Source organism: Calonectris borealis, chromosome 1 (genome assembly GCF_964195595.1).
Source record: "Calonectris borealis chromosome 1, bCalBor7.hap1.2, whole genome shotgun sequence".
In the NCBI taxonomy this organism is placed as follows: Eukaryota; Metazoa; Chordata; class Aves; order Procellariiformes; family Procellariidae; genus Calonectris; species Calonectris borealis.
In genome coordinates, this window is record NC_134312.1 from 104,237,171 (window position 1) to 104,259,534 (window position 22,364).

Genomic DNA, 22,364 nt, shown 5'->3' on the forward strand with positions numbered 1-22,364 from the left:
AGGAGAGACCAACGAAGAAAAGAAAGTGACAAAAAAGAGTACAGTTTAGATGCATGTTCTGAGTGCTTAATTCAGGTGCAGATTTCTCAGGAAGAGCATACAACCAGGATATAAAGCTGCTTACTAGGTGACAGGGATTGCAATTGTCACTAACAATGCCAGTTTTGACAAGAAATGGCAGTAATATGTAATTTTATGAGGCACAAGCATTTTTGTTGCAACAAATAGATGCCGCAACGTTGGGCTAACAAAGGAAAACGTTTGAGGGATATTGGAGGGAGGAAAAGACTTTGATGAATTCTGCTAATCCTGTCTGATCGAGTACTGAGATACACCCAAATGTATGAGCTGATTTTCTTTAGTAAGCCAAGAACCCAACCCACCTTAAACTAACTTTGCAATAAACTCTTTCATTGCATGGCTATTTGGAAAGCACATCTTCTAACCACAAGGTTTCTTCATACCAAATACCCATCAGATAATCTTGTGTGAATTCTGATGCCAATTCGAAGGCACTCAAACTACTTTTTGAACCTTTGTTAGTAATCCAACACTAAGTGACTAAGCTAATTCTTGAGCATTTCAAAATCATTCTGTATTGTCCCCAAATTGGCCTGGTTTTATCTAAAAAAGGAACAATCAATCCCCCTCAGGGTCCCCAGCCCCTCACCTTTTTTTGCTGATAAATTCACCAGCATTTTCGAAACACTGGAAGCAACGTGCAAGAAAACCTATGACCCAGAGACACTGACAGATGTACCAGTAGAAATGTTGGCTCGGAATCAAGGAAGCCATTTATTTCTTAGAGATGTGGTACAATCACTAAGGTATTTCAGATATTTACATTGACTTTGCCCCCAACTTTAAATACACAGGTGGACTCACTGACTTAAGGAGAATTGCAGGCTTAACTTTAAGTAAATGTTTACAGGATCAGGTTCGAAATATATAATCCATACTAGCCTGATGCTCTCTACATGAGAAAGCTGTAAAACCTTCTTCAAATGAAATTCTCTGCACAGTGTAGGCAACTGCAGTGCATTACAGAAGGAATTAGAGGTTTGGTCTAACTGAAAAAGTTTGAAGCTGAGAACAGGAAAGTACACATACCTTTGACACAAATGCTGACAAACTCATATTAAATGCAGTCTGTCATAGCTAAAACCAAACTCCTCTCTTTTCATATGGAGCTTGGTTTATGCTGCTGTAATGTAATAATACTTATACCAGAGATAAACAACTTTTCCAACTTATAACACTTTCTACTGAGTAATAACGAATTATTTGAAAAGTTATTCAATTTCTCTCCTGACAGTATTAAACAATGATGAAAAAGATATATCTTTCCTAAGTTTACCAAATATATTTTAACATGTAATAGTCAACATTCCGCACTACAAAAATTGCTCTTCAAAACTTTATTATAGCTAACAACCATACCTCTCTGCACCCCTTCCCACGAAAACTGAAGACTCTCAAAAGCCCAAATCCTAAATCTCTCTGCCACCTGTCAGTCCTAACAAATCTCTTACAGCTGCCTTCACCTTCACCATCCTATCCCAATCAACCAACTCACCCCTCAAGCTGCGATTAATCCAAACTGTCATGTCTTACGCTGACCCATACCTACTTTCTAAGTCTGCCCTCTTCCTGCATCACTGTCATGCAACCAGCACCCCGCTCTGTAGTCCGGGCCTTCCTTGGAATCCACGCAGGCTTCGCACCGAGAACCTGTTGTGCATCTACATGCCTTGCCTCCTGGCTTGTGTAGCTTCCTGTAAAGGCTTAGGGCAAGGGCCTTTTTTGGGACTCCACTGTCCGTGCAGCAATACGAGGCATGATCTGCTGGCTGGATATGCCCGGCATCAGGACCCTGAGGCAGAAGAAAGGCTATTGTGCTGTGCTGGAGAAGGACTCGAAAATATCTCCCTAGAAGGTATTTGCCCATCGCCACTACGGGCCACTTCCTTCCCGCTGTGTCACTTAATGCTCTGCTCCCTGCTTCAGTTACGTGGCTTTGCCTCTTGTCAGTGTTGGATAAAATGAGAGAAGGCACAAGGGTGCAGAGATCACTGAATGTCATCCAGGGTGCTAGGAAGTCACCTACAGCTCAAACTGCTGTTTGGACACCCATTTATCCACAGAGCTATTTTCCGTTTAGGAATCTACATAAATCAAGGGACATGTTCAACTCAACTGAAAAAAAAATATATATCGTGGCCTTGCTATTATTAACACATTAACATGACTAGCATATCAAAAGATTTGGAGACCTTACAGACAGTGAAGATTGGCAATAGTATGATCCTTTTTTGGACAGATTCATCTTCTGTTTAATTCACATTTCACCTGAGAGATTAAATCCTGTTCACAGGAAAAGGAAAGCCCTGACAATTCACTTATAGAGAAGCAATTCAGAATGCTGACCTATACATTTCTGGTCAATAAAATAGCTTGTAAAATCTGAAGAATTATATCAAAAGCACATGAACTCTGTGCTCTTGTTTCTAACAGGATGGTATTCTTGCATTACTTCAGAAGGAAACAGTGGCATGTCCTTATATAATAGACTGTTTTCTTATTTTTTTCTATGCTTAATCTTTGAGCATTTTTATATTTACGTACTGTTGGTAGAAATTAACACACTGTTAAATATAACATATAATCATGATGAAAGAGAAAAGGGGGGGGGGGGAAAACCCCACCAAACCAAACCAAAACAAAAAAGACATGCAAAGATTGAGAAATCTAGGTTGTAAGTCTTCATCTTCTCTGTAAAGGAAATACAGAGGAGAAGCAAGGAATATAACAAAGACAACCAACAGCAGCAAATGCCTCCAGGACTAGACAAATTAAAATAAAATTTTGAATTATTTCACTGGAAACAAAACTCCTTCTCAAAGGACAGACTGCCTCAAAACAGTTTTCTATTATTGAGGCTGAACTGCTTAACAGGAAGCATTTTCAGACTAAGAAATGAAGAGAGATGATTCGGAGATTTTGTGTAATCTCCAAATGTTGGTTTAGTACATAGAAGGAGGGCAGTAAGGACACCACAGTAAATTCAGATTTATCACTGTAGCAGTCTATTCAGAAAAGAAAAACAGTCCTAAGGCTGGATATGAAGAGCATTCACATGCATAAGACATGCTGGTGAAAAGATGTGCCTAATTCCATTAGTGAACAGATAAGAAATAAGCAAAATATTTGTATGTTAATGCAAGGAATATGGACAGCAAAATACAGGAACTGTAGACAAGTGCCTTCTGTTAAAGGAATGAGAGAAGTGAGATGGAATAGCAATCATGGTTAGAAAACACCACAAGACGATGAGTTTTTCATGAAAGATAAAAATAAAGGCAACATCAGTTGTCTTGACTAAAAAACCCTAGCTAATAAATCCCCCATCAAGTCATCTTGTGTAGATCGGCAAGGATAAGTGAATTTGTTCCCTGGAAATGACCAGAAAGAGGCGAAAGCAGGGATCAGAAACTCTGGCATAGTCAACTGACACCAGCAAATGAATACAAAGTTAACAAACATAGATCAGCCGAGTCTAATCTGATTGCTGGCAGACAGTAGAAATTTAGTAGCTTAATCTTTACTTAAATGTGTTAGAATGAGATCCCATAAACACAGCAGGTAAGTTAGGAAGAAGACACCAGCATAGGAAATGTGGGAAACATGAAGAACTTGCTTATGAGAGATGGTGTCAGGCTGAAGCTGAAAGGAAGAAGAAACTTGAGGGAAATCATCAATACTTCAGCTTTTTTCAAGGACACCTCTTCACTCTTTCTTTTTTATAATAATAATAATTCTATTAACAGAAAGCATGAGATAATGGGAAAATCTTCAAAGGTATCATTCATACAGAAAGGGACTGGTACATCTCACAGAAAGTAGTGGACAACCTTTAGGGCTATGGTAATAGAAATGAGAAAAAACGCCTTGTACTTGGGGATTCATAATTGACAAGCATCTCATCAGCTGAGAACAACTGAGCAGGAAGAAGACACATTTTCTAATTTATCACTGGATGACTATGAACGACCAATATGAAGCAGCTTGAAAGAAAGCAGGCTTAAGACAAGCCAGTTGAAGTATTTCTGGTAGATACAGGAAGGCTTGATAGAAAAGGCGGGGTGAACCCCAGGTAAAACACTGCAGACCATTCTGCTCACTTCATTCAACAGCAGCCAGTTCACACTGCGACACACTGGAAAAGTATAATCTAGCCCAGGCTATCCTGGAAAGAGAAGAGACTGAAAAATATCTGGCTGTCTACCAAAACGAAGACTGAGAGAAGACATGATAGTTATCTGCGTATTACTCACAGAGATAAAAAAGGAGGAGGATGAAGATGATCAGTTTTCAATTAAAGATAACCTTGACATAAGAAAAGGTTATGTGAATAAGCTGCTTCTAGAAATTAGAAGAGCGTGCCTGACAATTGCAAGGGAAGGGTTCACAGCTTCCCTAATCAAGAAAACTAGCTGAGGAGGAAAACAAACCAAAACCAAACCAAACCAACCAGACAAACAAACAAAAAAAACAAACCCCCCAAACGACCAAACAACCAAAAAAACCCAGCTTTTCAGAATGCATATATAGAGGAGGTAATATGTGGTGTGTATAAAAAGACACTGGACTTGATGATCAAGAATATCTCTTATAGCTGTCCATGTTCCTGAATACCATGCACAATTTGCTTTTAAAAAGCAGCCAAAGGACTAGAATACTGTACCTCAAAAAGTCAATCAAATTAATGTCCTTTGGAAAACATGTAACGTTTTTCAGGTAAGACTAACAAGTTTCCAGCCAAAATCTCTGATATGACATCTTATTTTAAGGAATTGTCATGGGAAATAATGCTTTGCTCTTCACAGACACACTAAAGAAGGTAAAATTTATTTTTAAAAGGATAAAGTTATTAAAATAGTTGTCACTAACCTATACAAATGACTGAATATGTTTTGAAAGATATTTAGATAAAATCAAGATGGTAGCTGAATACAGGAGAAGGAATAATAGAAGATTATGAAACTGCCTCCTGTGTTACTCGTACATACCAGAAGAAGAAGAAAAAAAAAGGCCAAGTAAAGCAGGAGGGAAGGACCAGGAAAACATGCTATATTCGGTGGCAGGCAAGGTGGATACAACTGTACAGCACATTACCTTGCAAACACTGAGATCAGCAGGGGTGGAAGCTGTCTGAAAGTAAATGGAACGGAAATGTTGGCAGAGCACATTTTGTGTGCGTTTCCCTGACGTTGGAACTTGCTTCCTAGCTGGTGTCCCAGAAACCAGAAATTTGTAACCTCTCAACAGTGCTACAAGGCCCACTTTTTCTCCTGAGCTTCTGGAAAGAGAAAAAGCCAAAGATCAGAGGAATTTTATTATGTCTACTCTGGAGAAGCATTTATTTTACTAGTCTGCCTCCTGGGGAACATTTATTGTTGGAGTGGGATGGGCAGTCCATTACGATAATCATTACAAAAATTAAATTCTGTAAGAGAAGCCCAAGCATGGGAGGAAAATCTATTCATCCTATTCATTTCTGTACATAACATTATCTGAAAAGAATGTTGAATTATTAGCTCATTAGTTTTATACACTTGTAAATTCCTAAAATGTAAATGGACATCAATGCAGGGATTGATATTCTGCCTTCATTTCTGAGCTGCTATTTGGGAAGCATTAGCTGACACATTTTACATTTCCAGAAATCAGTGACAAATAAATACAGTAAGTACTATTCCCCAAAACAAATGAAACCAAATACTTCTGAAGGACAACTAAGGAAAGAAACAAAGGGATCGCAGATGATAGACATCTTGAATCTACTAAGTATGGCATGAAAAGCAAAAGTTTCTACCTTGAGAAACTTATGGTTATGTACAATTGCTTCTAAATCCAACTACAATAAATCCTTTAAGTACTTCTCCTGATGCACCACACGCAACATGTATTATGTATGTATATAGAAATAACAATAATTATTAGAAAAAACACATGAATAGAAAAGCCACCCCTCACAAATGAAAAAGGGTTGCAGTACTCTCAGCAACAGTTAACAAATGAAAAGCGAGCCTGTGGGAGACCAGCTGGATGTATTGTATCATGCACAGGTACTGATATAAATCAGGAGTCTATAGTCTTATCCTTGCTTACACAATCTAAACCAGCACAGTTAGGAAAGCCAGAATTTGGCAAACTGACAGCAACTTCTAATAGCAGCTGTAAGACACACGGGGACCTGCAAAGTCTAGGTAGAACCTCTACTGCCGGCTGCTGCAAAGACCCACTGCATATGTAGCTATCACGCGCAATTCCTGTCCATTGCCCTCTTTCCAATGTTTCCCTCCCTTGTGACAGCTTCACTTAATTTTATTCTGAACTCCTTAATTCTCTTGCTCATTTCCCTTTGAAGGATTTTTGTCAAGTTACAGCATTTTAAAAATTTTTATCATATTTTATAAACCACATAATAAACATAGAAGATTGTTAGTTGGAATCATGACTTTTAGTTTGTTATTAGCTCTTCAGGGTGCCCATGAACAGAATGCTAATATAACAAGTGAAAGATCCAACATTTACAGTGTTTTATCTTTATTACTAAATCTTTTATCAGTTTCCAAGACATTGTCATTATAAGTGTTCACCACAAAAAAACCCCCAACATTTATTTATTATCATTACTGTATTTAGCTTCTGGACCTGACTTCATAGAATCAGGCTCCTAAAAAGCGAATCCTAAGATTTTCTCTTTCCTGGGGTACTGCTACTGACATACTTTCGGCTACAGTAATCTGTGGAGAACAGGAACACTCTTGTTCATCTGTTTAGCTTTCTGAGAGCCAGCAACAGTTTCCAAAACATAAATGACTTAGGTTCCTACTGAAATTTGCAATTATTGGCGATAGGCCAAATAGAGTTCTGGTTCTTTTACTTGAGTTAAGAAGTCGCATAAAGGCAGTATGATGTTGCTAGTGAGTTTTTGTAAGAGATGAAATTCACTTTATCAGCTTCATGGAAAAGGAGTTGGGTGTTCTGCAATCAGGTGAGTAGTGAGTGAAGATGATAATTCAGAATCAACAACCTAAGGCACATGGCAAGTGAACACTTCCTATTTCTCTCCTTCATCTCTAATGATCCACCGGATCTTGTGGTCAATAGATCCACATGAATAATCCCACGATTGTTTCTAATCAGACCAGATTTTTGAGGTAGTTTTGAACGAACAGCACAGGAACAAAAATCCCTACATAGTACTCTGCTCAAGTGTTTCCCAATACCTTTCCCTTATATGCATTGAAAGGATCCTTTAGCCCTTGAAAGAATCCCAGAGTAATACAGAGCATAACACTTACGTACAAAGAACTTCTAGAGATCCTCTATAGAACAATGGTAGCACACACGGAAAAGTCTTAACTTCCTTTCTTCTGTTCCTATGCCTGAACCAAGAAACCAAACTAGTATTAACATAAAGCACCAAATGTTAGCAGCGATAGTGAATCCTCAGCCATTTAAACACGATGTCTTTCACTGACCATTGTCCACTAAAGGAAAACACGTTCTCTGAAGATCTGATCTCACACAGATTTAAGAAGCGGATCTTGAGAACTCAGCTAACGTGCAGAATCAGTGTAAGTCCTATGTTTTTCAAAAGAGCATTTGAGGAAAAAATCTTTATTTAAAAGCACTCTTCTCTCCACTTCCTTTGGTTAAAAAAGCATACTGGAACAAAGCCAAGCTTGAAAGAAAAGCCTATTCTTTAAAACTTAACTATCAACAAAGAAGTAAAGATCAGTGATCATGGGTTTGCTGTAACCCGTACACCAACTGTATCATTTCTCCAGTCTTTAGGTATCATCATCAAATTCCTTTTCTCTATCAGAAATTTCATCTCAATAGAAGTCGAGGAATTTAGATATTTGGGACAAAGAGATGTCCACAGCCTGCTTCAGAGCAGCAGCTCCATCCAACTGCCAGATATTAGGAAATCATGCCCACCAATTCCACAGCACATATAAAATATGGTGAACACATCTTGGGCACTAACTATATCCTTTTTATTGTGCTTAAATAAAAAGTCTAGACTCTGAAGCAAAGTGTTCTGTCTGACTGGAATCTGAAAACTGATTTGATTGGGCCAGCATACAGCAATATGTGTCTGTGTCTCATGTGATCACGATACTTTCATAGCCGAAATGCAACTCATTGCCTATGAAAATTCTTTGCAGATAGCCACAAGGGCTCGATGCTCAATACCACGACCAGATTTACAACAGTACATCCATTCAGATAGCAAATAAAGCAACTAAATTTCCAGCAGAGTTCTATTCAAGTATGGCAAGCTCTCCTAATACGCTGCTTTTGACAGTCTGGTCCCAAATACTTAACAACCAAAGAAGGGCAGACAAATTGAAAAAAAAAAAGCAATCAGAATTCATATTAACCATTGGAAGGGAAGAGTTGCCTATCTGGAAGTTGGGGAATAAGAACTGACAAAATGCTTTAGTTGATGATAACCTAGTCCTCCCTAGAGTTCCTCTCCCATAACTGTGTTGCACTTCACAAGAATGAAAACAAACATTATCTTACTCCATCTCAAACTCTTCTACACTCATTATTAAACTATTTAGTCAATAATTGACTGACACGTTGGCTCAGTGTAGATGTCTCTCAAATGAAAAGGGCATGCCAACAGCAATAGCCCGCCCCCACCGATCTCTTTTCGGTGAGGCTTTGTTCTTTCCTTTGCTATTTCTATGTTGCTAGAGCTGCTTTATTCCAGCTACATTTTGGACCTACAATGGTGACCTACAATTTTAATGAGCATGGTACATTACTAAAACTATTAATAGTTGCTTTGTTTACATCTATTCTGGAAAATATACCAAAATAAAATGCATTAAAAGCAGTAAAGAGGACATACAGGCTTGTATAACTGCTGTTTCCAGTGCTGCTAAAATAGTCCCTCAATCTAAGAAAGGAAAGGCTGATTCATGTTTTGGCAGTCTCCTCAGTATGTAGCAGAACTTGAGAGCTTGAATGGCAGAAGGATTCTGGCTGGAACTACAATGGTGAGCATTTGGACTGTGTACACACAACATTATGTAGAAATCTCAGCTGTCTCAGTATTGGAAAGATTTTACAGATGCTAGGGCCAAGTATTTCCCAAATATAATTGCAAAGGGTAAAGAGCAGCCAGCAACTTTGTTAAGCACTATTATCATCATTATGATTCCAGCTTTCTCCCTCCGAGGATCAGCTGAAGTTTGTAAGGAAAAAAAACATAGCAACATATTTTGCGATTCTTCTAAAAAACCCCTCAGAACTCAGGCATATACTTTCTCTTGCAAATCTCTTTTGACAAATGGCATATGTATTATACTGAAGAAGATATATATGATTTTTTGAGAGTCTAATGTAATTATAATGTTTTATGTTATCTGATGGAAAACTGAAACTGTGAAATAACCTATTATCTTGATCTAATGTACTAACTTTTGCATTTAGGAGAATTTAAAAAAACCCAACAAAACCCCACACATTTTTATATTTAGAGACTAACCATTAAATTGAAAATTCCATATTCTTCTCACCAAAATAGAACAAGAACTGGAGAAACACAGTAACAATTGCCTACCTAAATTCATTTCTCAGATACTTGCTCCGGTATAAGTGTCAACAGCAAAAGCATGCAAGGAGGAGCAATATGTTTCATGTATGCCTTCACAGTCCTTCTGCACTCTTAATATGGTCATTTTCAAACCTTTTTTTTTTTTCCCTTTTTCTGTGCACTCTCTTCACAGACAAGCATCAAATTTTGTTCTTCATCACCACTTTCCTCCCCATCAGAACTGCTGAATATGAGAAAACTCTGGCCTTAAATGCCATGAGAAATCACAGAGGAAAACCATGGCAGACCTAGGAAAGAAATCCAGACCTTTCAAACTCACAGGTTTAGTCATTGGACATGATTTAATCAGCAGAGAAAAGCACTGGACCTCAGAGGTTATGTACTGGAAGCAGTGACTAAACTACAGGGGAGGGAATACAGAAGAGACAGTAAAGGAAAGGTTATTAAGGCTTCATTAGCTTTGTTGTTCTCTCCACCAAAGTACAATCATTTATAAATACCAAAGGTGCTTTTACTACCTTAAACTAAAAATTCTACCTTTAGAAGGTGAAACTATATTTTGAGTAAAAATATCAGGAGAAGTTGTTACAAAGACGAACTCCTTTATTTCAATAGCACTAGAATATCTGAAAAATTTCAATCAGGCTTCAGATCATGCTATGCTACTACAACAGCCTTGGCAAGTTTTTTGTAATGACCTTGTATTAAAGGTGGCATCTGACAGGTTTTCATTTCTACATGTCTCAGTGGTGAAAGCTGGTAACCATAAATAAATGCTCTTTCAAACTACTGTGAGTTATGGAGTTTCCTTAGGCTCTATATTGGATTCACACTTTCAACATCTATACACATCCACTAGTTTGTATTTTTTGCCATAATGTTGCAGTGTGTCATTTTTATGCAGATGACACCCTGATTTATCTATCCCTCGATAAGGAAAACTCTGCGACAGCAGAGCTAATGCCTGACTGATGTTAATAACTGAATAGAGCTCAGAACTTTGTGAAGATAATGCAAATAAGACAAATAGCAGTATTTGGATCTCCTTTTTGTACATTTATTTCATCCTGTTCCTAACATGGACAGCTACTGTGCTACTTGCTTGATTTCAGGATAATTTTATCTTGAATGAGAAATATGCTTGGCTAATTACTGAAGAAAGGATCTAAACTGTAGGTCTTCCATACAGGGAATTCTGGTCAACAAAATTTATCCTGGTTTGTCTGGTTTTCAGTCAAAACAATGGGATGAATGAAACCTATTAGTTACCAAGGTGGCAAATACTCATGCAATAAACTTTATCATACACTGTAAGAAAATCAAAGAGATGGTTGGGTAGAACACGGTCATTGATGAAGATCTGGTGAAGTCTCGAGAAACAAACTGATTCCTAACTAAAAGCTAATATGAGTCATTGCGCAACTGTCCAGGCAATAAAGAGTATATTTGTACAACATTCTTCACACGATCCCTCCTGACTTAAACTTCAAATACGCTGATACCAATTTCATTGACATGATGAGAACAAACAAAATAAATCAAGTGAATAAAGTCCAGAGTGATCTTTGCCTGTTGGATAAGATGCATTTAGACAGTGTATCAACTGCTATGATGATTTATATTAGAGATTGACATGTATGCTTTAAGTAGCATTGTTAAAGCTAAATTTAATCTTATGTTTCTGAAGAAAAATCAGTCTCCTCTTTTAAAAGCAAAGCAGAAAAAACATACCTCTGCATTTGTAGAAGAGATGACTGAAAGAAAAAAAAGATTTTCAATTGAGCTCAAAAATAAGGACAATTTATTTGGGACACAGATGCAATAAAAATCAAGAAAAAGACGCATCTCAAAAATCTCCTGGATATCCAACAGGCTACAGAAAATAGTACTGTTAACATCAGACTTGTGAGGAAAGTGAAATAGAGTTAAAGGCATTTACAGTACTTAAAAGTGTAATATTAAGTCAGAAAAAAGTTTGAAGGTATCCCCTGTCAATAGGACATCCCCTAGAACCCACAGAAGTACAGCTTTTACAACAGTTTTGGAGAGAGACTATAGCATTGTGTATATATATACTGAGTGGGTAGTACAGTAGTACTTTGTTATGAGAAGCAGTGGGATTATGATGTGAATGTTATTTCTCCCTGAGAAAATTAAAAATAGAACTTCATACATAGCTAAAATGGGGGAAAGGAGCATGGCAGAAATAGCTACTAATCCACCACATTTTTGTATAGCTTGGATAGTACGAACCCTGCAATGTTAAGGCAGTTACATCTTCCCCTCTGCAAAAAGTCTCCTCTTGGCATTTGGAACTCTTTTTGGGAATTTCACTATTTCTAATTTGCGGGCCTCAGGAGTCTTAGGAACACGAAGGAATGCTGTACTTCTCAACCAGCAGACGAGATGAGATCTTTCCGGAGGACTTGCTTTTCTCCTCCTGCAACAGCAGTTGGCCTTCATAATCTCCTTTATTTTATAGGAAGTTGACATATTCATCCACACCATTCCCGATACCAAAAAACTATCAGAAATTCCTATTTAAATTTTGAAGGATTATAAAGTCAAGTGTCTAATTACATGAAGTTAGTGGTGCAGCTCTGGAAATAACTTTTAAATAGCAGCTAACATGGAGTGTATCAGAGAAGTGAAAATGTGGAGCACGGAACTCCATTCCTCAACTAATTACATTTGAATAAAGACACTTGGCCTCTCTCTTTCACCTGCTGACTGAAAATTGACATGTCATTAGCAGCTCTGATAAGACCACTGAGCCTGGAAACCATTGTTAACTGCTGCAAGAAGATATCTGCAACAATATTGTCACCAAAAAGTCACAACAGCCCTTCTCAAGAGGTCAAGAGGTCTTCAAACTGGTGCTTTGATAGAGGAAATGCTCATTTATAGAGCTCAAGTTGAACAAATCTCATCTGGTGCATTAAGGAACTGATAGGGAGCAATATCATAAGTCTCAAATTGATGTAGTGGATATAGTTTGTTAAGATTTGTTGTTTAAAGTTAGGTAACTAACAGGTGTTGTGTTTGTAGGTACGTAGGTAAATTGTGTATCTTGAAAGCATTATTAGGCTCCAGAAAGCAGTACTCACGGAAACGGAACAACCTTATAAGGAAGGAGAGGAACAGTGAAGAGACATGAGATTCCTTGGTTCAAATGATGTAGATGGGTTAGGAATGCTTCATGAATAGATAGGCCGGACATTCAATAGATAAAAGAACCTTGAAACTTTGTACTTTACGTTAATTAGATGGAGAAGCTAACCTTGTAGGGTTGATAGGGAAGGTATACTGGAATAAGCTAGCTCGTTACAAGTGAAAAACATGTAAACTAAGCCAAGGGACTAACGGAGCATGCGTGAAGACTGAGTTCAACCAGAGGGCACTGTGATGAAGACTATCGATGACCACCAGAGGACCCCGAAAGACCACCAAAGAGCACAAGGGCGCATGCGTCGGGGACATTTGCACATGTTAATGAATTCTGGGAAATAACATGAATATTTAGATTACTTCTCGGAAATGTAATGAATATGTATACTCTAATTGCATTTAACCCCTATGGTTACATGATTCGGTACGCACACTAGGTGGAGCGATCCCCTGTGCGTCCAGTGCTGCAATAAAGAATACCTGCTTTCTAAAACTCTAAATTGAGTCTCAGAGAGTTTTTCGGAGACTTCTTCCTTAAATATTCATGCACTGAAACAACTCTAGTCAGATAGTCTGAGATTTTCAGGTGGCATCTTTGGTTTCTGCTTTATCAAATTCAGTGTTATGAATGACCACTTCCATGTTTAATTTTACCCCTTACTCTTTCAAATCCTTCTGAACTAGACTTCTTGGAAATGTTACAAGTATTCTGTCCAGAACATGAGTGTCTTGTGGCAGCATCTGCCCAAGGTAGTCCAAAGCAAGATCTATCCCTCTATGCAAAATCCAAGTATTTACCCTTTCTGGAGACCACCAAAAGTTTTCATGCAGTTTCTTCTAGGTAATGGAAAGTATAAAAAAGAACTAAGAAAACCATGGTAAAATAAAGCAACGATAGCGCAGATCTAACCTGGAGCTGTGGAATCTCTGACCCTTGAGATACTTCAATTTGACTGGAAGGCACTCTCTGAGCAACTAGATCTAAGTGGGCCTTACTTACACATGGCTAGGTCCAGATGACCAGCAGACCAGATGACCTTCCAAATTAAATTGATTCTAAATGCCACAAAGTAAGGGTAAACTAGAGAGTTCAACAGCTGCTTTACACCACTTAATACAAACAGCCTTCAACAAAGCCTGAGAAAATACTTACGGAAAGAGCACTGAATGCAATGTTTGAGGACAAGGGCTCTCATGTTCTGCTTATAGACAATCCCACAAGGAGGAGGAGGGAAGTTGGAGACCAGCAGGGGTTTTCTCATGATAACAAAGCACAAACAAAATTTCAAGACAGGTGGTCCCATAGAATATCACCTACTAACGTGCTCTGAAACCCTCAGATCTCAGGACAGGCATGAGTGTCAACTTCACCTTGCTGAAAATGGCAGCACAAATTCCAAACTTTCAGAAAGGAAAGATGAAGATCCACAAATAGGACGTAACAGTGCTGGATTTCAGAGAGATAAATGCCAAAAGAGAAACTCCTCTTGCAGCAAAGCATTGCCTCAGTTGTGAGTTACCATTTCCAACGCCATATTAGACAAATGCTTGCCAATTAAGTGTTTGTTATACTTCAAAAGGAGGAACAGATCTTTCTTTACTACTTAGAGCAATATGAAAAGCAGTAAGACGTCTGCTACTTTATGTCTTCCACCACAGGAGATTACAAGATGGGTCCTATGCTTTTGGTAGAAGACAGAACTATTGCAGCAGTTAATTCCTTGTGGATATTGGGTTGGATATTCGTCACAGGGCTGTTCAGCACCAAAGGAAAAGTTGATGGTTTCTTGAAGGCACTGTGCAACTGAGCAAAAGAACTCCAAAGACAATGCATAGCTACAGATTATAAGATTTTCTCTTATCACAGTGTCAAACCCAGTTTACTATATATAGTTTCAGCTGTTTTTATAAAATATGCATGTGCACTTCTGAATAAGGGTGTGTTAATGTTCGCAGATGAGTAGGGCCCATGAGTACTTCTGACTCATTTTATAATTCCTGTGCCTCCAGGGCAGTTTCTGTTCGAATGGCAATATATGGGTACATGAAGTAATCGCTGAATACTGATGAGATTATGCTTATTTGTGCTGAAATGGTTTTGTTTGTTTTTTTTCATTGATTATGAAGGTCTTAAACTCTTGACCACTGTTACACAGCATCACAGCTGAGTACATGACAGTACAGAAAACAGTAAAGCAAACTTCATAGCATGCATTCAACTTTACCCACTCCCCTCACTCATGACATCCAATGCATGCAAAGTTTCTGAGAAAAAGATTTTACTGAAAGCCATGCAAGGGTTTAAAAAACATCTGACTTGTGTTTTAATTATTGATTTAATTATTCTAATACATAAACACCATCAGTTGGCTGTGTCTTCTTTGATTATTATTATTGTTCTACATCTTCAAGCTAGACAATGTATATAATTGAACTTCTGAACTACATGTAACCAAGCATAAATATTTGCCTTAAAATCTGATGTTTAATAATTGAACAACTCAACTTTATCTACCAGAAATGTTAGATAAATTTTAGTAAAATACCTCTTTTCAGGACTTTCTATGAAAATATATGTTTATATATATACACACACACATACATATGTATATATATGTATGTATACACATATATGCATACATTTATATGTTTTATGCAAGTAAAAATATACCCTTCAGGTTACATTTGCTACATCACTGCTTCATTGAAATTCAGGAAATGCTTTAAGGCACAACTGACTTTACATGATTAGTTCTGAAAGGTTTACTTCTTTGTCACACTGATTTGTGACAATCACCTTGCTGCTCTGAAGTCATAAATCTCTGTAGAGATTATAGTATGCCCCTCTCTATATTGGTATGCTATCAGAAACAGTGATGATCATTTTATACTAGTGTGAAAAGATGGGGGATGCTTAGGAGACACTTATGTTCATTGTTCTCTGTTCAGATATTTATGACTATGTCTAGAGATAAAAAATATAAATTACATTTACATATTTATGAGGATTTTTATGTAATATCTTCATTTCAATTAAAATGCCATCAATATCCCTACATTACTATAAGTCAGAAATCTAACTACAATGCACATGGGTTTGTCTTTTTCCTAAAAACTTCCTAAATTAAAACAAATAACAAAATACAGTATGAGTAGTGATGACTGATAAAAAATGAAAATAGCCTGCACTTTGGGGCAATTACAAAATTGTAAACACCCAATCTATTATACCATAAGATCTAAAAATATCTTTCTTGGTTTTGAGCAGCAGAAAAAAACTTGTGAGAAAATACGTGGGCTGCAGAACCATGCAATGCAAATTGAAGAGTGCAGGCAGAAACTCACCTCTAGCTTTGTTCTTTGTAGCAGCCACTGGAAGCAAGGAAAAGATTGCACAAGAAGAAGAGAACAAAGATAAATTAGACAGAAGTTTGAGCAAGTAAGAATACAGAGAAACTTTATCACTATTGATTCAAAGCTAACAAACACCGTTTCTAGGATTATTTGACCTATTTATTTGAGACATTGCAGTTCTATGAGATAGTTCAGATCTATGATTCTGTCAGAAGACCTGTGTTGAGAATTTAGAAAATATATCACAAAACACACTCAAAAAGCATGGCAAGGAGCGCAGAAAAATCATGGACCATTAATCACAAGTAGGTGAGAGCATATGTACACACATTTGTGAATTCTAAATCTTACAGCATAATTTGCCTTGCCAAAAGTACATTCTGAAGTACCTAAATCTTACGTCATTCCCTCGCTCCTGTTTCTTGAAACGTCATTCTCCTGTGAAGCTGATGCAAACAAACATCAGTTAAACTGCAGGTACTCCAATTATTTATAATCTATGTTATATGATGATCGGTTTTCTTCACTGAAGCCTTGTTCTTGCACCCTAACGGAGCATTCAAAGCAAAAGGAGCAGACAATATTTTAACAGTGATCAGTGTTCAAACTCAGAGAAAAAGGGGCAGACAATACAGTCTTCCTTGAGTCTCCTAAAGCAACATGGTTTCATGCTATTAGTTCTAAAGGCACAACAGGGTCACAAAAACAATGATAGGAGTTCAAAATGTTCCGCTACCATCTGCCCTACCGCCAAAATCAACAGAATTATCTTCTGTTTTGTGAGGCTCATGGATAACGTTGCTGATATATGATATTAATCAGAACCCAAAGTGAAAATGGAATCATTCCGTTAGCTTAAATTACACAAAAGATACTACCCACAACTCTTTAAACTCTCAGGTGCACTCTGAAAAGGCATTCATTCCAGAGCATCTTCATGAAAAAAGGTACCTCAGAAAAAAAAAAGTAATTCCTCTTCTGCTGACCCTTCTTGTAAGGCAGAATTATGTTAACAATTCAAAGGCAGCTACGCTTGTGACCAAAAGACAGAAAAAAAAGGAGAAAGACCAAATCCCCCTTCTGCTCTATTTGCTTCTCTTGTTCACACCTAAAGGTTTTAAGTTGGGTTTTTTTTGTTTGGTTGTTTTTTTTTCTTCCTTTGTTTTGTCTGGTCTGGTGTCTCACCAATCAGTCTTTACTAAGTAACACAAGTAAGGAGAGCATGGCAGTGAAGGCCAAGTTGCCACATATGAAGAAACTGTTGAAAAAATTAAACTTTTAACTTTATGAATGCATCAAAAAATGTCAATTCTCCACCTTTTTTCTCTGTTGTTTTTTTTTTTATTATTATTTCTTCACTGATTCCTCCTCTACTTTCTGATGCACCATTCTGCATTGCTATCATTCTCCTGACAGTGAAAATAAAATAAAAAAAGCAGTCCCATGATGTCTGCAATCAGCATTACTCCACAGAACAGGTCTGCTTTGGGGAGGTACAACAAATGCAGATGCTTCTGCAGAGCTCTTTCCATAAGTCTATTTAACAAGACATATTCACCTGTAAAACAGCCAGTAAATCTTACATGCACTAAAAATCGCTCACGTAGTAAACAAAATTAATGGTGCCATTCTAATTTTATAATAAATGAACAGTTTCTCCTTCATGCAAATATAAGTTGATAGTGAATGCATTGAGTTCATCAACCTGTTCATTTTCTTATGCTTCCCCTTCTTTTTCAGTCCTGAGAATTACATCTACATGAACACATTATCACTTCGAGCCAGAATAATCATTTAAACTTAACAAAGGTCTGGAGGAAACACCACCCCCCTGGTAATTTAAAAGCAAGAGGACACTTTATACTCACATTAATAAGTCAGAATAAAAAAATATATATGTGTATATATATACAGAAAAATATCTACATGAAAAATTACATATGTACTTTAATTGTTCAGAATAAATATATATACATATATGCATATGTAAATTATATATAATCTACATATATATAAATATATAAATATATATAAATATATATAAATATACATATATATAAATATGTAAAATATATATAATCTATAATCTGTGTATGGGTACATATACACATGTATATTAAAAGAATCCAGACGTTTTATGATTAGACAGCTTTATTTTTAAGCATCAACACTAGATAGAGAATTATTACCTATCATGTATCAGTAAATAAAGAAAAGCTATAAATGAGGTTGTACATTATAATTGGAAGTAGGATAGGTTACTAAGCTTGTTAGACCAATTATAACTCTCTGCAAATCCACTAGTAGAGGACTAGATGACAGTAGCCTTCTTAAAAATGTCATGTTCAATACATGTAAGTTTTTCCATTGACAGCATGGTCCAATTACAAGTCAATTCATAAAGTTCAAACTGCACAACAGCCAAATTAGCTGAAAATGGTCTTTCAAAATATAATTCTGCCTACTGAAGGGAACAAGCTGGAGCTGCTTCAATCAACGACCCATCTTTTTGATATCTAGCATGAGGGAAAATTCCTTTTCATTGTTACCATTGAGGTTGGTATTTCTTTTTCCAAAGGTGAGAATTTTTCTCTCTTCCCTCTTTACTCTCCTTGTCACTCTGTGTAAAGAGAAGACAATTTTCAACCTGTACCCAGCATGTTTGAAAATTTTCATCCACCTCTTCTTATTATGACTACACTGAAAGTCATAGGAGGAGACAAGCCTAGATAAATGTTTCAAATGAGCATCATCAAGACTGAAATTTAGCAGAGGCAGGCTGATCTCTTGGTTAGAGCACTGGACCACTCGGCGTTTTATGCTGCTGAAGTCAGTGACAAAAGACCTGTGGTTTCGACAAACAACGTTACAGTCAAAGGATCTACATCCGCTTTATGTCTTCAGCAAATCAGTTGATTTCTCTGCATTTCACATCACACATTCTCTTTTTCCCTACCTTGACTTCCGTGCTTGCTGACTGAAGAGACAAGCTCTTCAAGGCAGCGAGTCTCCCACTTCTCAAAGTAGTATACTTGTAGGACACTGATTTGAAACTTCTGTAATACAACTAACGTGGATTAGGACTGGCCAGTAATAATTTATGGGTACAATGTAACCTGAAAACTGGAATTTACTGTATTTGGCTGGCACTTGCTTTATTTGGCTAAATTAACAAGCCAATCAGGAAATGGATAAAAAGGAAAGGCAATGACTTCTGGTATTTCCCCCCCATGTTCAGGGATTTCTTTAAAAACCAGAACACATTTACAAGGGCATTTTTCTTTAGTTACTCTGCCTTGTCTTGCTTAGGAAGTTGATTTCGGATAGGGAGGCATACTACAGAAAAGTCTGAACAACGACCTTTGTTGGAATTTAAGGAAGATTTTAAAGACCATAGAAGAAAGAAAGACGAAGAGGGAAGAAAGACCATATTCTCAAAAGTCAGGCTGAAAGGCACAACAGAGCTACTAGATTTCTAGCTAAGACTGAGGAAAAAAAATCTCTTCTATTAATCCTTAGTTCTATCAACATTAAACAATATTTTATTTTCTGAAGGTTCTTCTGGTCACAGAATATGCAAAACAAAAGGGTTGGCTACTAGGGAAAGGTCCGGGAGTGAGGGGATCACAGAGCAGCAAGAAGTCAAGGTCAGAGATCTCAGGGGAGTCCACTCTGAGGGATCAGGAAAGGGGACAATAATTGTGCCACGTCCTGAATCACGGCAGTTAATTTTCAGAGAACTAAGGGTTTTAGGGCATTTTTAAATCAGAAAAACATTTCTGCTGTTCCTGTGCTACTGAAACAATGTTTTTAAAATTCATTGCCTGAATGTAAAAAACTGGATTCAAATTTCAAAAACCCTAATATACCCTTGCTCTCAAATATCAATAATATATTGTGCTTTATTTTTCTGTGATACATCTTTCTGACTTCTTGCTTTTTGTATGCCAACAATTGTTAAATTACATTCTTTGATAAATGGTGGCTACAAGTTGTTCAATATTTTCTCCACACTCAGCTGCCTCTATGCTGTTCAATTTTGTGGACATTTTTAGACAGATTTGATATAGCATTTATTTTATTTTTCTCTTATATGTGATTTATTATTCGATCTGGGGTTCTGTCTTTTGTCTTTGGGAAAAAACACATCCTTGTAATTACTTCAATAGCTCAATAAAAATAAAAAAGGGAAAAAGTATTTCCCCCAGATGTCCAGCTTACCTAACCTTTTATTTCAGAAAATAAGGAGGAAAAAAAAAAGAAAAAGTGATAAGTTTGAGGTCAGTGTCTTGTTCTCATTTCACCTATTACACGTACTAAGAACACAGCTAGAGGAAAAAGCAGTACAATATCGAAACGTTATAATGACTAAATAGCTTTTTTCAAGAAAAGAAACAAGATGAGTCACACTTATAAAGCACATTGCATGGATTTTCTCCTGAATGCAGTAACCTACAGTTCCAGCCAATCTACAGGTCCTCTCATCTTCAATAAAAAATTAAGACATGAACAGTCTATAGGATGGACATCTGTATTTTTCATCTGTATTTTTACTCCAGTCTTAAAACCTTTTGCGATCATGGAATACTAAAAATTACCAGAGAAGAAGCATACATTAAAAAAAAAAAAAACAAACAACAAACTAACACCTCCCCTCAAACATATAATGCAGATTTCCAATTTTCAAAAGAAAAGGAGTTATTTTTACACTACTTAAATTTAGAATTTTCTTTTTAATTTTACAATGATGATGACAACAACCTCATTTTTTTTGCTTTGGATAAACTGATGGATTATCACTGGTCACCTAAATGCCAGCTCTGATTCTCTGACTGGAAAAGCTCCTCTGTGTGACAGAAGGCTTAGCAGAATCATTTTCTCCAGAGAATACTGCAAATTATTAGGCTCTCACAGACTAAGAGACTCATTCAAAGCAAGGATGCCAGTATGTGCTGTAATGCAGCATGCTTCACTGCCTCCTTTTCAACAACAGCATTTTCCAAAAGCCACTGAAGGAGAAAGAAACCACCATCACCACCTGAAATTCTTAGTGGGATTTTGGGTCTCCTGCATTTCTGCCTAGTCTTGAAGAGTGGCCAACAGATTACATGGTACCTTGGGAATTCTTTTAGATTAGGATACAGTTTAAAAAAACTAGATACATCCTCATGGCTAAATTTGTTTACTTCTGATTTTCTGACCTCTCATTTCATTGCCTTTATTAAAATGCCTTTGCATTTTATAGTGAATATTCTTTTTTATACGTAAGTTGTGCACACTCTTCTCACGGAGATTTCTAAAATATCAGTTAGTAGCATTTGCAGATATAATCAGAATGCATATTTGCCTAGACAAGTCTTCACCTCTTTATTTGTATAACCATTACAGATCTATGCAGTCATGCATATATAATTATATGGAATTCAAACATGCAACCTTCTATTATTTATTCTATCTTTGCATCATTCTATCCACAACACAAGTTCCTAAGATTACATCAGGTAATTTCCCTCAGAAAGAGGTATGTTTCACTTACTAAACTAATTGATTGATCTTCAAAAAAACAAGAACCATTTTGGTTCTGACAATTTAATACATTTTTTCCCTCAGAGTTTAAGAGAAAAACTACAAATGAACTGGTATGCAAAAAAATTATGTGATTTTGCAATGACAAAAAATTGATTAATTTCTTTTATTGCAACTACAACACTAAATGTGTATAAAATAGAATACATATCGTATACATACTATTTAATAGGGATTATGCATCTATATAGTGATTTGTAACCATTTTTCCTCTTAGAACAGAAAATATGTTCTTGAAGATACAATTGAAAAGGGGACAAAAATGCAAATTTGGAAGGGTCATGAAGAGGTCAACGGCTGCATCCTCTGGGTCTGAAGCAGCATGAATTATGTTTGGACCTCTCCTAACAGATTGCCTAACATATTGTTAAATCCTTTGGTGACAGGGACTCCAAAAGCTCTCCAGGTAATATGTTTTAGTGTACAGTTGTCTTCTCAATGTCAAATTGTTTTCCTGACATATAACCTAACCATCATATGTAGGAAACTAGCCCAATTACTTAACCCTTCTCATACCTCCCATGAGTACAAATAACAACAGAACACATACTTCTTTAATGTAACCTTTTGCATATTTGAAGACTTCTCTTCAAATATTTCTCTTCTGTTT

General features: G+C 36.8%; 1 protein-coding gene across 5 annotated transcripts in view; it reads right to left on the minus strand.

Annotated features, from left to right (window-relative positions):
* CADM2 (cell adhesion molecule 2) overlaps positions 1 to 22,364 on the minus strand; it is a 678,107-nt gene that overhangs the window by 214,834 nt on the left and 440,909 nt on the right. For 2 of the 5 annotated variants that reach the window (XM_075170245.1, XM_075170278.1), the window contains exon 2: positions 16,160 to 16,186. The exons of the other annotated variants lie outside the window; for them this stretch is intronic. In XM_075170245.1, coding sequence (XP_075026346.1) covers positions 16,160 to 16,186 — 27 coding nt within the window. The remainder of the gene's footprint in view (positions 1 to 16,159; positions 16,187 to 22,364) is intronic. 5 annotated transcript variants of the gene reach the window in all.